Below are 13,072 nucleotides of genomic sequence, written 5' to 3' on the forward strand. Positions count from 1 at the left end.
GTCAGTATGAATGCTCTGGAAGATACAAATGGCCTCATTGAAGCAGAAATCTCTGAGACCATGACATAAACTAGAAACCAACTATTTTGTTGAATTAAACATTGGTGAGGAATCAAGAAATGGGTCGTAAAATGGACATGTGTCCAGAACCTCACTAGCTTGGAGAAGCTCCCAACTCCATCCTCTTGTCCCCTGCTTCCAGGGGTAACAGCTGTTCAGGATATAGTGTGTTTGGGGGTATATCCTGACAGGACTTTCTCTGAATGTTTATGTGGCAGAGACATGGTCCAAAGCAAAATATCTGAGACCCTGTGTGTGCTAAAAAAAAGGCATCTTGGGACTTCCCTGGTGGCGCAGTGGTTAAGAATCCACCTGCCAATGCAGGGGATACAGGTTCAAGCCCTGGTCCGGGAAGATCCCACATGCCCTGGAGCAACTAAACCCGTGCACCACAACTACCGAGCCTACTCTCTAGAGCCCGTGAGCCACAACTACTGAGCCCGCGTGCCTAGAGCCCATGCTCAGCAACAAGAGAAGCCACCACAATGAAGCCACCGCACACCACAATAAAGAGTAGCCCCCGCTCGCCACAACTAGAGAAAGCCCACGCGCAGCAACGAAGACCCAACGCAGCCAAAAATAATAAATTAATTAATTAATTTTAAAAAAGGCATCTTGCTGGACATTTGTGTAGCTTGCTTTCCTAGCCTTAACCTTGCTCTAAAGAGCTTTCCATGTTAGCTTAATTAGACCCATGTCATTTGAAAAATTGTTTTAGGATGTTCCAGTTGCTATCACTGTGTAAGAAATCACCCCACAGCTTAGTGGCTTAAAACAACAGTTTGTTCTCTCTCTTTCTTTGTGTCGGGAAGGTGGGAAGGGCTCATCTGGGCAGGTGCACACAGGTGGGGTTTGGCCAGCCGTCTCTTTCTCCTCCTGTGGTCTTGGTGGTCTCTCGGCATGGGCTTCTTCGGGCTTCCTCACCACATGGTGGCTTCTAGGCATTTGGGCTGTTCCAGGAGAGCTGACGGCTTTAACAGGGAGTGTTCCAACAAACTGAGGTGCTTTGTATGACCCACTCTTAGTGGTCACATTGTCACTTCTATTGCACTCTACTGCTTACCAAGAGTCCCAAGCCAAAGTCAAGGGAAGGAGAATTAGATTCCAGGTCTTGGTGGGGGAGTTGCAAGGTTCTAGAAGTGCATATGGGGTGGGAGATATTGTTGTGGCCATCTGTCACATGTGATGCTCCATACTCTTCTGACTGCCCCCCTCCCAGTCCTAGCTGTGTCAGGGCACCCCAGGGGCTCCCATCATGCCCTGACCATCTGGTATTCCAGCCAAAGGGACCTGCTCACCCAAGTCTTGCTGGGGCCTTCCCTGACTCCCTGAGGACACAGACCTGGCTACATTACTCAACGCAGCACCCTTTCCAGGGGCCATTTCACCCTCCCAGACCCAGGGCCTTTCCTCCAGATTTGGAGCAGGTCCCAGCCCCCGAGGACTCACTCCTGTGCCCCACAAACCTGGGCCCAAATCTGTGTGGCCTTGGGCAAGTGTCTCAACCTCTCTGAACTTCACTTGTGTCATCTGTGAAATGGGAGTGAAGTCCACACCCCTCAGGGTTGTTGGGATTAATGGGGGAGGAAGGCACTGGCCAGCTGGGCCGAGATAGAGGGGAAAGGACTGTCCAGATAGATGGGTGCTGAGAACAAAGGCCAGTGGGGGGTGGTGGGTAGGCAGTTAGCAGCTGTCACCAGGAGCGACAGGAGTTCAGGCTGGTAGAGGTCGGTGGTTCCTGGCCAGTGTCCACATGAGGGCCAGGCTGGTTCCAGGACCTCAGGCCAAGGTCAACGTGGGAGAGCCAGGCCAGGGGGATGACCTCTCACCCCCAGCACAGCCCACGTGTTCCTGGGTCACCATCACACTTGGCTTTGCCTGTGTGGGTGTTCAGCCCAACTAGCTCCTCTTGTTGATGCCCTTCATTTGTTTTCTTCAATTATTTCTCTTTTCATTGTCACCGTAGAAAAAACAGAAATGCCCAAAGAAATAAGAAACCTCCGTGAGCATCGTTTGGCTTCTCATCTCCTAATGGGCTCAGAGAGGTGCAGAGAACTGCCCAAAGTCACATAGCCTGGACGTGGCAGGCTATGGATTCAAACCCACGACCACCCAATGTGGGAGGAAGGCAAGTGGGGCTTGACAACCACTGGTTCTAGGACTGGCTGTGCAGGCTTGGGCAAATGTTTCCCTTCCCTGTGCCTCAGTTTTCTCATCTGAAAACTGGGGCTAACCACCTCAAAGTATGCAGTGAGCGAGTGGTGTGCCCACAACTTTAGCTGGGCACATAGGCACCAGAAGATAGGCTGCATTTCTCAGCTTCCTGTGCAGCTAGGTGTGGCCACTTGACTATGTTGTAGCCAACGAGCACTTAAGAGAGAGTGAAGTGTCAGTTTCCAGAGAGGATCTCCCTCCCCTTGCCTCCTTGTTGATGGCTGGAATGTGGAATGGATAGATGGAGCACCAGCACCCATCTTGGGCCATGAGGTGATGCTGGACATAGGGGTGGCAAGTACTAAAGCAACAAGACAGAGAAGGAGCTGTTCTCCAACACTGAGGCACCAACTCCAGACTTTGACATGAGAGCGGTATGAACTCATGGCAAATATTATTTTGGATTTTGCTGCCATCTATTCACCAACAAACTATGTCAGACAAACACTTTTCTCCTACTCAAATTTCACATATACTTTTTGCCCCCTCAAGGGACACATTTTTAAATTGGCCTCAGTCTAAATACCGTGAAATCAAGGTGAGCTGCTTTTCTGTAAACATTAAAATAAATTCAAATTTGTTAAAATGAAGTCAAAGCCATTCACACACAAAAATGTGGACTTTCAAAATGACATGAGTATCTTGGCAAATCCACTCCATAAAAGCAACCTTAAAACTAGACAGAGTTGTCAAAAACAACCATTTCAGGATTCTGGAGATTAATCAAAGGCATTTGACAAATTAAGAAGAATTTACTCAAAAATAATTACTGAATGGCAAGGTACGAGCAGTGGGAGGTAATGGTTTTTTTTTGGCCTCCCAGCTCCTATTAGACTGGACAAGCCATGAATATCACTGCTGGAGGGGGCTGACTTGACTAGGAGCCAAGTAACACCTCAGGCCACTGGGCAAATTGGAAACAGCAGGGATCTCAGGGTGGAATGAATGGGGAAGGCCAAGGCCTCCTAACTAGCTGAGGTTGAGATGCTGGCTGCAGATGGGTAAGGCGCACACCAGGCTGCACAAGAGACGGAGGGAGCCCCGTCAACCCAGCTGCTCAGCAGGAGGCCGTGTGCACATGTTGAGAAGATGCAAGAGGGACGGCAGGAAGCAAAGGCAGGTCTGGCTTGCAAACTGCCTGAGCACGGGCCCCTGGCACAGGGCCTCACTGACTCAGGGGTTTGAGCACAACCTCTGTGCCATCACTGGCTGACCCGAAGCTAGGCCGACCCAGGGGTGACTCCAACAGGGAGTCAGCTTAAAGATAATGAAAAACAATAACTTTCAAACATGGAGCAGAGACATAAACAGCTGTACACAGTGGGGGAGAGAGACCCTACAGAGTCAGCTCAGCAATAACTAAAACAAAACAAAACAAAAATGCCACCAGGGGCTTCCCTGGTGGCGCAGTGGTTGAGTCCGCCTGCCGATGCAGGGGATAGGGCTTCGTGCCCCGGTCTGGGAAGATCCCACATGCCGCGGAGCGGCTGGGCCTGTGAGCCATGGCCGCTGAGCCTGCGCGTCCGGAGCCTGTGCTCCGCAACAGGAGAGGCCGCAACAGTGAGAGGCCCGCATACCGCAAAAAAAAAAAAAAAAAGAAAAAGAAAAAAAAATGTTCAAAGAATTAAAGTGAACAGTGTTTGAAGAATTAAAGGCAAATATGATGACAATGACTCGCAAATACAAGATCTTAATGAAGAGACAAAAACTACAGAACCCAAAGTAAGTTCTGGACTTGGGAGCTCTCCCTGATCACCTGGGCTCCCACAATGCCCTGGGATTCCCGTGTCATGGCTCTGACTACTGTGTGGCACCTGCCGTTTTTTTCCAAAATATATTTATTTATGGCTGCTTTGGGTCTTTGTTGCTGCACGCGGGCTTTCTCTAGTTGCGGCGAGCGGGGGCTACTCTTCGTTGTGGTGCACGGGCTTCTCATTGTGGTGGCTTCTCTTGTTGCGGAGCACGGGCTCTAGGCGTGTGGGCTTCAGTAGTTGCAGCACGTGGGCTCAGTAGTTGTGGCTTGCAGGCTCTAGAGCACAGGCTCAGTAGCTGTGGTGCATGGGCTTAGCTGCTCCACGGCATGTGGGATCTTCCCGGACCAGGGCTCAAACCCGTGTCCCTGGCATTGGCAGGTGGATTTTTTCTTTTTTTCTTTAAGTGTCTTTTTTTTTTTTTAACATCTTTATTGGAGTATAATTGCTTTACATTGTTGTGTTAGTTTCTGCTGTATAACAAAGTGAATCAGCCATACGTATACATATATCCCCATATCCCCTCCCTCTGGCCGGTGGATTCTTAACCACTGCGCCACCAGGGAAGTCCTGCACCTGCCTGTTTATGTGACTGTCTCCCCAACCCCACCTTAGCTGCAGAGGGGAAGGGACTGAGCTGTTTGCTCCCTGCATGACAGGGCAGGCTTGAACACATGATGGAGAATGGCAGTGGTAAGGGAGCCAGAGCCCAGGCTTGCAGTCAGATGGTGTGAGGCCTGGGCAAGGTGTTTGCCTTTGCGTGGGCTTCAGTGTCCTCCCCTGTGAAATGGGACCCCTGGGATCTGGTGATGGGAGGACAGGGGCCCGGATATGGTGAGGCCCCACACGGGGCCCCAGGGCCTCACAGCGCTTGGGGTGGCAGCGGACATTCACCACCACCCCAGGAGCCGGGAATGAGTCCACCAGAAGGCAAGACTTTTGTTGTAGGTTTAATTTATTACTGTTTGACATCCAGTGACACTGACATACCCCCGCCGGGCCTATGGACCCCTGGCCCTGGCGAGTCTGACCTGTCCAATAAAATACAGTACGAGGAGTGGACGGCTACACACATGCATCCACAGCTTAAACTACAGTGATTCCAAACTGCGGCCGAAACAGTACTGCCAGGGAAGGAAAAGAAAAACAGGTGTCGCGTGTTCCCCAATTCATAATTCTTTTTTTTTTTTTTCTCATTTTAAACAGTTAATGCTGTTACCAACGCTACTGATGCCAGGACAGGGCCAGACACAAACAGTCCTACATCTTCTCTGCTGTATAAATATGGAAGATTTTTGTTTATACAGTTTATCCCAAGTCTGAAACTACATCTGCTGCTACCCGTTACTGCTAAGGGCTACACCATCTCAGATCTGGAACGAGCGGCTCGGGGTTGAGACTCTGGAATGTCGGGACTCAGTCTTCCTCGCTGCCACTTCCTGAGCGGTCCTGGAGGGGGGACAGGAAGAGAAAGTGTGAGTCAGCCCCGCCCTCAGGAGCACCCCGACTGGCACCGACCTCAGCTTTAGATGCACTCAACCACCAGTGCAGGCAGCAGAACCGCTCTGCCCTGCAGGGAGCGGGCAGCACTGGCTCCACGAGGCTGGGTGCGGACTGGCCTTTGCCCTCATCCCCTGCTGCCATGGCCACACCGTGACGTCACCGTTCTCCCACAGACTGTCCCCTGTGTCCACATCGACTCTTCCTCGGGACGTGGGAGGCTTGCTGGGCCTTCCCTGCTCTGTCCCACTGCTGTCTGCCTGTCCCTGTGCCCTTGACTTGCGGCTTTATTTTTGTGGGCATGCCACGCAGCTTGCGGGATCTTAGTTCTCTGACCAGGGATGGAACCCGGGCCCACAGCAGTTACAGCGTCAAGTCTTCACCACTGGACCGACAGGGAATTCCCCTGACCTGTGGCTTTAAAACCACCTTGGCGATTCCTGACCACGTAAAATCTCTGCTCTCCTGTATAAAGATTTTAAACAGCTTGGCAAGGGCCACAGAAGCCCTGCTGGGTCCAGACGGGCAGATGGGGAGCTTTACAGCTCAGACCCTCCTCTCCAGAAACAAGGGCCGCCACTCCCGTGTTCACAATGTCATTAACGTCCCCATAAGACCATGGATGTCTATGGTCAGATTTATTCTGAGGCACCTGGGTTTTTTTTTCCTAATTAATTCATTTATTTATTTTTGGCTGTGTTGGGTCTTCATTGCTGCACGCGGGCTTTCTCTGGTCGCAGTGAACAGGGGCTTCTCATCGCAGTGGCTTCTCTTGTGGCGGAGCACAGGCTCTAGGCATGCGGGCTTCAGTAGTTGTGGCTCGTGGGCTCTAGAGCGCAGGCTCAGCACTTGTGACGCATGGGCTTAGTTGCTCTGCGGCACGTGGGATCTTCCCGGACCACGGCTCGAACCCGTGTCCCCTGCATTGGCAGGCGGATTCTTCACCACTGCACCACCAGGGAAGTCCGAAGGCACCTGGTTTTGCTGCTATTGCAAATAGCTATACAAGAAAACTAACGAGGGACTTTCCTAGTGGTCCAGTGGTTAAGACTCCTCATTTCCAGTGTGGGGGACCCAGGTTCCATCCCTGGTCGGGGAACTAGATCCCACATGCGTGCTGCAACCAAGAGTTCGCATGTCACAACTAAGGAGGCTGCGTGCTGCAACTAAGACCTGGTGCAACCAAATAAATAAATATTTTAAAAAAGAAAAAAAGACTAACAACAACAAAATGGTGCTTGTCAGGCTGTTCTGGGAGCCAGGCCCCGTGTAATCGACTTGACCTCCGTGCTTTGTAGAAGTGGACACAGGCTCAGAAGTGAAGTGAAATGCCCAGGCCCTACAGCAGGGAAGGGCCTGGCATCCGGGCTAGAGCAAGAGGGCAAAGCTTATTTAAACCCAGCCAGTGGGTCTGCTCGTGCCCCCACGCCCATGAAAGTGTCCAGGCTTGATGCTCCTGTGGCTCTTCCCTGGTGTGCGAGGGACTGCAGCCTGTGCCAGGGGGACCATCACCAAGGAACCGCTCACAGCCCCGTTCACAGGGTCTGCTGCACAATGTTTTTATGACTGTGGATTATGGGACCTTTTGTTTTTTGCTTGCTTTTTCTTAACCCACTACCATTGTTTAGAAATCCTTCTAGACAGGCCGGAACAGAGCCACAAGCAGAGACCTGGGGTGCAGGGCGTGTGCCCCGTGCAGTGAGGACACCACGGCAGTCCTGGCGGCTGGAGGGCCCTGTGCTGTGGGCATGGGGACCTGCTGGCGGCACCTCCGATCTCACCGCCTCCCGCCCCAACACTGCCAGCCCGAGCTCGGCAGCCCTGGTGCCCTGGGTTGGCAGCTCTGCAGGCTGCTGCAGCAGGAACAGGCTGGGATGCCCCGCCTGAAGCCCACCAGCTCCAAGAGCACTGCTTGTAGGGCCGCGTGGGCTTGGACTTGAGTCCCAGGCCATATAAGGCTGAGCCTCGGTCTCCGCATCTGGGGAGTGGGGCTGTTGGCCTTGGACCAGGGGCCAGCACGTGGCACGGCGCAGACGTGCAGTGACCCGCCTGCCTGGGCCCCGCAGGCTTTACCTCGTCCTGCTCCTCCTCACTGTCGTCGTCGCTCACCACCGGCTTGGCCCTGGAGCCACGGCTCGGCCGCCGCCGGCCGCCCTTGAGCCGGTCCTGGGCCTTCTCCTTCCGGCCCAGCTTGATCTTCACTTTGACTGAGCGAGCTGGGGTGGGCACCAGGAGGAAAGAAGATGTGAGCTCGGGAGAGCATGGCACCTCGGAGCCAGGGGCGTCTGGGAGCCGTGCGGGCTTCGGGTCCCCTCAGGTGGGTGTGACCCCATCCCCGCCTCCCCCCACCCCGGGGATGGGCTGCAGCCCCCCCGCAACGCGCCCCCCGCCCAGACTCACACTCCGACTCCGAGCCTTCCTCCTCGCCCTCCTCTTCCTCCTCACTCTCCTCCCCTTCACTGTCTTCCTCCTTCTCGATTTTCTGCCGCACGCTGGTGAAGACCGACTGGAGGACGATGGAGTCTTCGTAGATCTGGGGGGAAACACACGGGGCTCAGGTGCGGGGCCTGCTGGGGAGCTCCCCGCCCGCTGGGCCCCAGTCCTGGCAGAGGGACAGCTCAATAATCCTTTCTCAGCTGGTGCCCCAGAGAGCACCGGGTTGATGAAGGGGCCCCAGACAAAAGGTCCGGTGTGTTCGTTCAGAAATAACCACACGTTCCTCCCTCCCTTTGAAGAATTGAACCGAGCGCGTTTTTAAAGGCTCTGAGGGGGTCTGCCGTAACATTAGAAACGCGTGCCCCTCGCTGAAGCCAGCATCTCCCCCAAATACATGACTATCAGACCTCTTTTCCAAGAGGCACCCATCCCGACACTTAGGGAAACTGCTAGGCTAATAAGGCTGTGTGTGTACACGAATTTCATCCCAGGATGGGACACAGCACAGGATTCCTTTCAAGAGAGTCCCCGAGGGAATTCAAAACAGATTCCGAGATGTACGCAGACTGTTCCCAGGGTCACCATGGATGGATGGCACCGAGTCTACTTTCTCTTTTTAGTTTGTTTTTATTTTCTGCTATTTTTTCAGTAATACACACACATTGCTTCTGTTATGAGTAAAATAGTCCAAGTTGGAGGGAGTCTTTTTTAAAACCAGTCAATTCACGGGCGGGGGGCTGAGGGGCGTGTCACCCGGGGCTGGGGGCTGCTCACCAGGGAGCCCTCCAGGTTGAAGGTCTGCGCGTTCTGGCACAGCAGCATCACGTCCTTCTCTAGGTCGTTGAGGCTGCGGTACTTGTGGCTGCGGATGCGCTCCTGTGGGCGGGAGAAGCGGCCTTACCTCTGGACCCCCTCGCACCCGGCGTCCCTCTGCCTGACGAGGTCACGGCTGAACCCCCAGGCTCTGTGCAGACGTGGAGGCCCAGCTGTGGGTGCCGGGGGCGGGGGGCGCCCATCACATCCTCAGGACCCCTACGTCCAACGCCTGGCTCCCTGCCTGGGGGGGCCCGAGGCCCAGGCTCGGAATCCCCCAAACGCCGACGTGGCACGTCTTTCTCCCCGCACACTCGACACGGGGTTACCTTTATCTTCTTGAAGTCCACAGGCTTGCGGATGAGCTCGTAGTACTCAGGCAGCTCCTTGCGGGACGGCAGCTGGATGAACACCTCGCTGAGCTGACGTCCACTACTACTGCAAGGAGGGACACGGCGGCGTCACTCACAGGCCCTGCCTGCCGGGGAGCCCTCACCCCCTGCCTGGCGCCCCCCCACCAGGCCACTCCCCCACTGCTTGAGGACAGAGCCGGTGAGAAATTCAAGGCTGACTCGGGAATTATTTCCCGTACCTGTGCTGTCTTGTGAGTTCTGGAACATTCCTGAGGGGCAGCCATGCAGAGAGGCCCCTGATGCATTTGAATCGAGGCTCCGAACTCACCCAACTTCCTCCCATCTCCCCTCCCCCACCCCAGCCCTGGAGGAAACAGCATCACGTGCCACATGCAGCGAAAGCCTTGGCGCTTAAAAGAGGGAGAAGAGCCCTGATTATTTGTTTACGACGCAAAAACCAGTTTGCTCACGTTGGGAGCATCAAGTGCCCGCACCTTCAGAGGCCAGTTTCCCAAGCACACTGTGCACCTCTCACAGGCGGCACTTACGAGCGGCGAACTTCAGAGAATCTGGCCAAAACCCAAGGAGAGATGCCCCCCCTGGCAAGATGCTAATGGATGACAAAAGCTGTTTTCTAGTCTTTTCCAACGAGAAGGTGCTTGCTTTGCACAAGGGAGCAGAGGAAAGACGTGCCGTGAGTGGCCATGAGATGAGGAACCCGAGCACTGGGACGCCAGGCTGTGCCACCCCCGCACCCGGCTATGCTGGGGCCAGGAGCTCCGAGGCAACATCCTCCCAGTGCCTGGACGAGGAGGGGGCGAACAGAGAGACATCCACCCTCAGCCTCCCTTCAGCCTCCAGCGTGGCGACGCTGTCTCCTGGCAACGCCAGTTTTAGACCCGCTAAATTAACGCTGCAGCCCACAAACAGGCTTGTATGTGGTGCTAGGGCCATGGGCTCTGTGCTCACCCGTGGCATCCACACAGGTGGCCTGGCCTCAGGGTGTGCGTGGCCCTTCAGGGAGCTCAGGAAGCGGGACTCCAGCGCCATGATATAGAGGGAAATTCCAGAGCAAAACCCTCACAAACCTCTGGGGAAATCGCGTCCTTGAGGAATAAAAGGCCCACCTGGCCCGAGAACTGTTGTCTGGTGCCACGTGCTGAGGGCAGAGGGCCTGGAACTGGTCGCGTGTGAGGGAGGGGCAGGGCGCCAGGGTCACGGGGGACTTTTAAAACCGCCCTCTCTGACGGTGAAGACCTCTTGAAAAGCCACTGCCATAAGATTTTCGTTGCCAAAGTGCTGAGAAGTCATTTTTAATCCTCAGAAGTCCCCTGGAGAGCCCTCACCTCCCCCCGACCAGGGGCTGGTACGGCCTTCCAGGCTCGCTCACCGGCGCCCCCCTCCTCGGGGCTGCTTGGCTCTCCAGGATGGGCTGCCCGTGACCTCCGATGTCAGCGCCCCTCTCCACCTGCTCAGTCGCCTCAGAATCACCGAAGCGGCTGCTCCCCCAGGGAACCCCGGCTCCCACCCTCACCTCCGCATAAATGTCATCTTCCCGACGCCTCGTAATAACACGGACGACTGAGATGACACGTAAAGGCACAAACCTTCAGTGCTTGCTCCCGTGAGCCTCCCCGACCTCCAGCACCTGGCCGAGCTTGGCCTCCCTCCTCTTGAATTTGAGGTTACGGGATCCCACAGGGTGAGCCCCCAGGCCTGGCCTCCCCGCTCACCACTGTCAGTGAGACATGCCTCCTGCCTTGTGAGACTTGCTCTGAAGAAGTTTCTGCCAGGCAGAATTGCTGGAACTCCACCTCTGGCTCTGCTCTGCGTCCGGCCGCCTGGCAGCAGTGGGCACGCGAACGAAGGAGCCTGAGAGAATCCTGCTGCCGTCAGGATCGGCCCTGTGACCCCAATTCAGACACAAAGAAAGCAAGCACCCACCATGGCCCTAGTGCCTCCAGCCTGGCCTGTCACCTGGTTTTTGGTAACACTAGCAGTGGTGGCTGCTGTTACATACGACAGTGACGTTATTTTCCAGCCTCTAGATGTCAGTTCCCACAGCAGGGATTTTCTTCTACCTCGTTCACTGCCCTGTCCCCATCACATCGGGACACGAGACACAGAGGGGCTCAGAGTGACTAGGGCCTTGCCTGGAGCTCCAATTCCTCCCACTTCTAGCCCAGAGGTCATTTCTTACTGAACGAGGTTTGTGACCATGCGGTGGGGGGGGCCTTATCTAGTTTTCTAAGCCCTTCTCCTTAGAGCCCGAAGAGCCCTGGTTGGGACCCTTATTATTTAACCTGCCCAGATGGTCTCCTCCCTATGGGAATGTGCCCTCCGCCACACCAACTCAGGGTTCTGGTGGGGCTGCCCGTCACTGAGTCCCCACCTCTCCCCACAAGACTATGGCGCGACCAAGCACAGCTCCTCAGCCGTCTGGTCTCAGTGACTGGTCCAGGCAAGAGCCTGGGACGCAGCCAGCCAATAAGAGCCCTTCCCTGGTCCTTTTTACCAGGAGCTGGGGAAGCAGAGGTCTTTTTTCTTGGTGTGTGAGGCCTTGAGGACGGTGCCCAGAGCTGTGTTTCACCACAGGGGTAAGGGGAGAGGTGGCAGGTGGCTCTGGGTCCTGAAAGCTAGACTTCACTAACTCCTCCATGGCCTCCAAGCCAAAGGAACCCCTGTTCTGCTTGCGGGGCTTACACCTGAGTTCCTGATACATAGAGCCCCAAAGTCTAAATGGACACATCCTTTGATGTGTCCTTGAAACAAAAAGATAACATGTGAAGGAGAAACAAAGAATCAGACGAGACAAAAAGCAAAACAAACAAAGCAAACAAAAAAACAGACCCAAACCCCTGAACAGGACAGAACCACAGACTCTCAGCATCTAAGAGGTCATCCGTCGATATCCCATTCGAACAGACGGAGAAACCAGAGAGGTTATGAGAGCTGGCCCAGACACAGAAAATTGGTGGCAGGCAGGACCTCAGCACAGGTGCCCTAGGCTAAGTCAGGGGTCTCTCTCATCCTTTCCCATATACTGTTCTAGAATCTTTTTGTTGTTGTTGTCGTCCTTTTTTTGGGGGGGGGGGCGCACTGTGTGGTTTGCGGGATCTTAGTTCCCCAACCAGGGATCGAACCTGGGCCCTTGGCAGTGAGAGCGTGGAGCCCTAATCACTGGACCGCCAGGGAATTCCCCCCATGTACTGTAGTGAGTATAAATGTTATAGGCTGGGCTTCCCTGGTGGCGCAGTGGTTGAGAGTCCGCCTGCCGATGCAGGGGACACGGGTTCGTGCCCCGGTCCGAGAAGATCCCACATGCCGCGGAGTGGCTGGGCCCGTGAACCGCGGCTGCTGAGCCTGCGCGTCCGGAGCCTGTGCTCCGCAACGGGAGAGGCCACAACAGTGAGAGGCCCGCGTACCACAAAAAAAAAAAAAAAAAAAAAGTTATAGGCTTTATGGGCCATACCACCTCTGTTACAACTACTCAACTCTGCCATCGTTGCACCAAAGTGGCCACAGAGAACATGTAGGCCAACAGAGTTTGGCTGTATTCCTCATTTATAAGAAACAAAATCTGATTTTCATATAATTTTACATCTTGAAATAGTATTCTTCTTTTGATTCTCTCAAACTCATCTAAAAAAAATTCTTAATTCACAGACTATACACGTACAAGTCGTGGGCCATATCTATAGTTTTGCTAGTTTGCAAATTTGGTTTGTTGACCCCTGGTATGAATCCTGAAAATAACAGAAAGAATGTCTGTATTGGGGATGATAACATACTGCTTGATTCCTTCCGTTCCTCACCCTTTGACCAGGGCAGACATTGCAAATGGATCAGAGCACTATCTCTTGAGCCCTGATAGCCTCAGGCAGGCAGAAGCAATCAACTGAAGATAGTACTCAAGACAGATCCTAGTTGCCTCCTCCCCAGTCC

At 54.3% G+C, this 13,072-nt stretch overlaps 1 protein-coding gene across 14 annotated transcripts in view; it reads right to left on the reverse strand.

The window, feature by feature from the left end:
* Positions 1-4,962: 4,962 nt before the first annotated feature.
* SMARCA4 (SWI/SNF related BAF chromatin remodeling complex subunit ATPase 4) overlaps positions 4,963-13,072 on the reverse strand; it is an 87,181-nt gene continuing 79,071 nt past the window's right edge. For 11 of the 14 annotated variants that reach the window (XM_073801884.1, XM_073801886.1, XM_033854286.2 and 8 more), the window contains 5 exons: positions 9,104-9,212; positions 8,736-8,837; positions 7,926-8,058; positions 7,599-7,741; positions 4,963-5,474 (listed from right to left, as the gene is read on the reverse strand). In XM_073801884.1, the coding sequence (XP_073657985.1) occupies positions 5,442-5,474; positions 7,599-7,741; positions 7,926-8,058; positions 8,736-8,837; positions 9,104-9,212 (520 nt within the window). In that variant the 3' untranslated portion in view covers positions 4,963-5,441. The remainder of the gene's footprint in view (positions 5,475-7,598; positions 7,742-7,925; positions 8,059-8,735; positions 8,838-9,103; positions 9,213-13,072) is intronic. The other 3 variants (XM_073801891.1, XM_033854280.2, XM_073801885.1) reach the window with 1 other exon arrangement.

Source organism: Tursiops truncatus, chromosome 3 (genome assembly GCF_011762595.2).
Source record: "Tursiops truncatus isolate mTurTru1 chromosome 3, mTurTru1.mat.Y, whole genome shotgun sequence".
Classification (NCBI taxonomy): Eukaryota; Metazoa; Chordata; class Mammalia; order Artiodactyla; family Delphinidae; genus Tursiops; species Tursiops truncatus.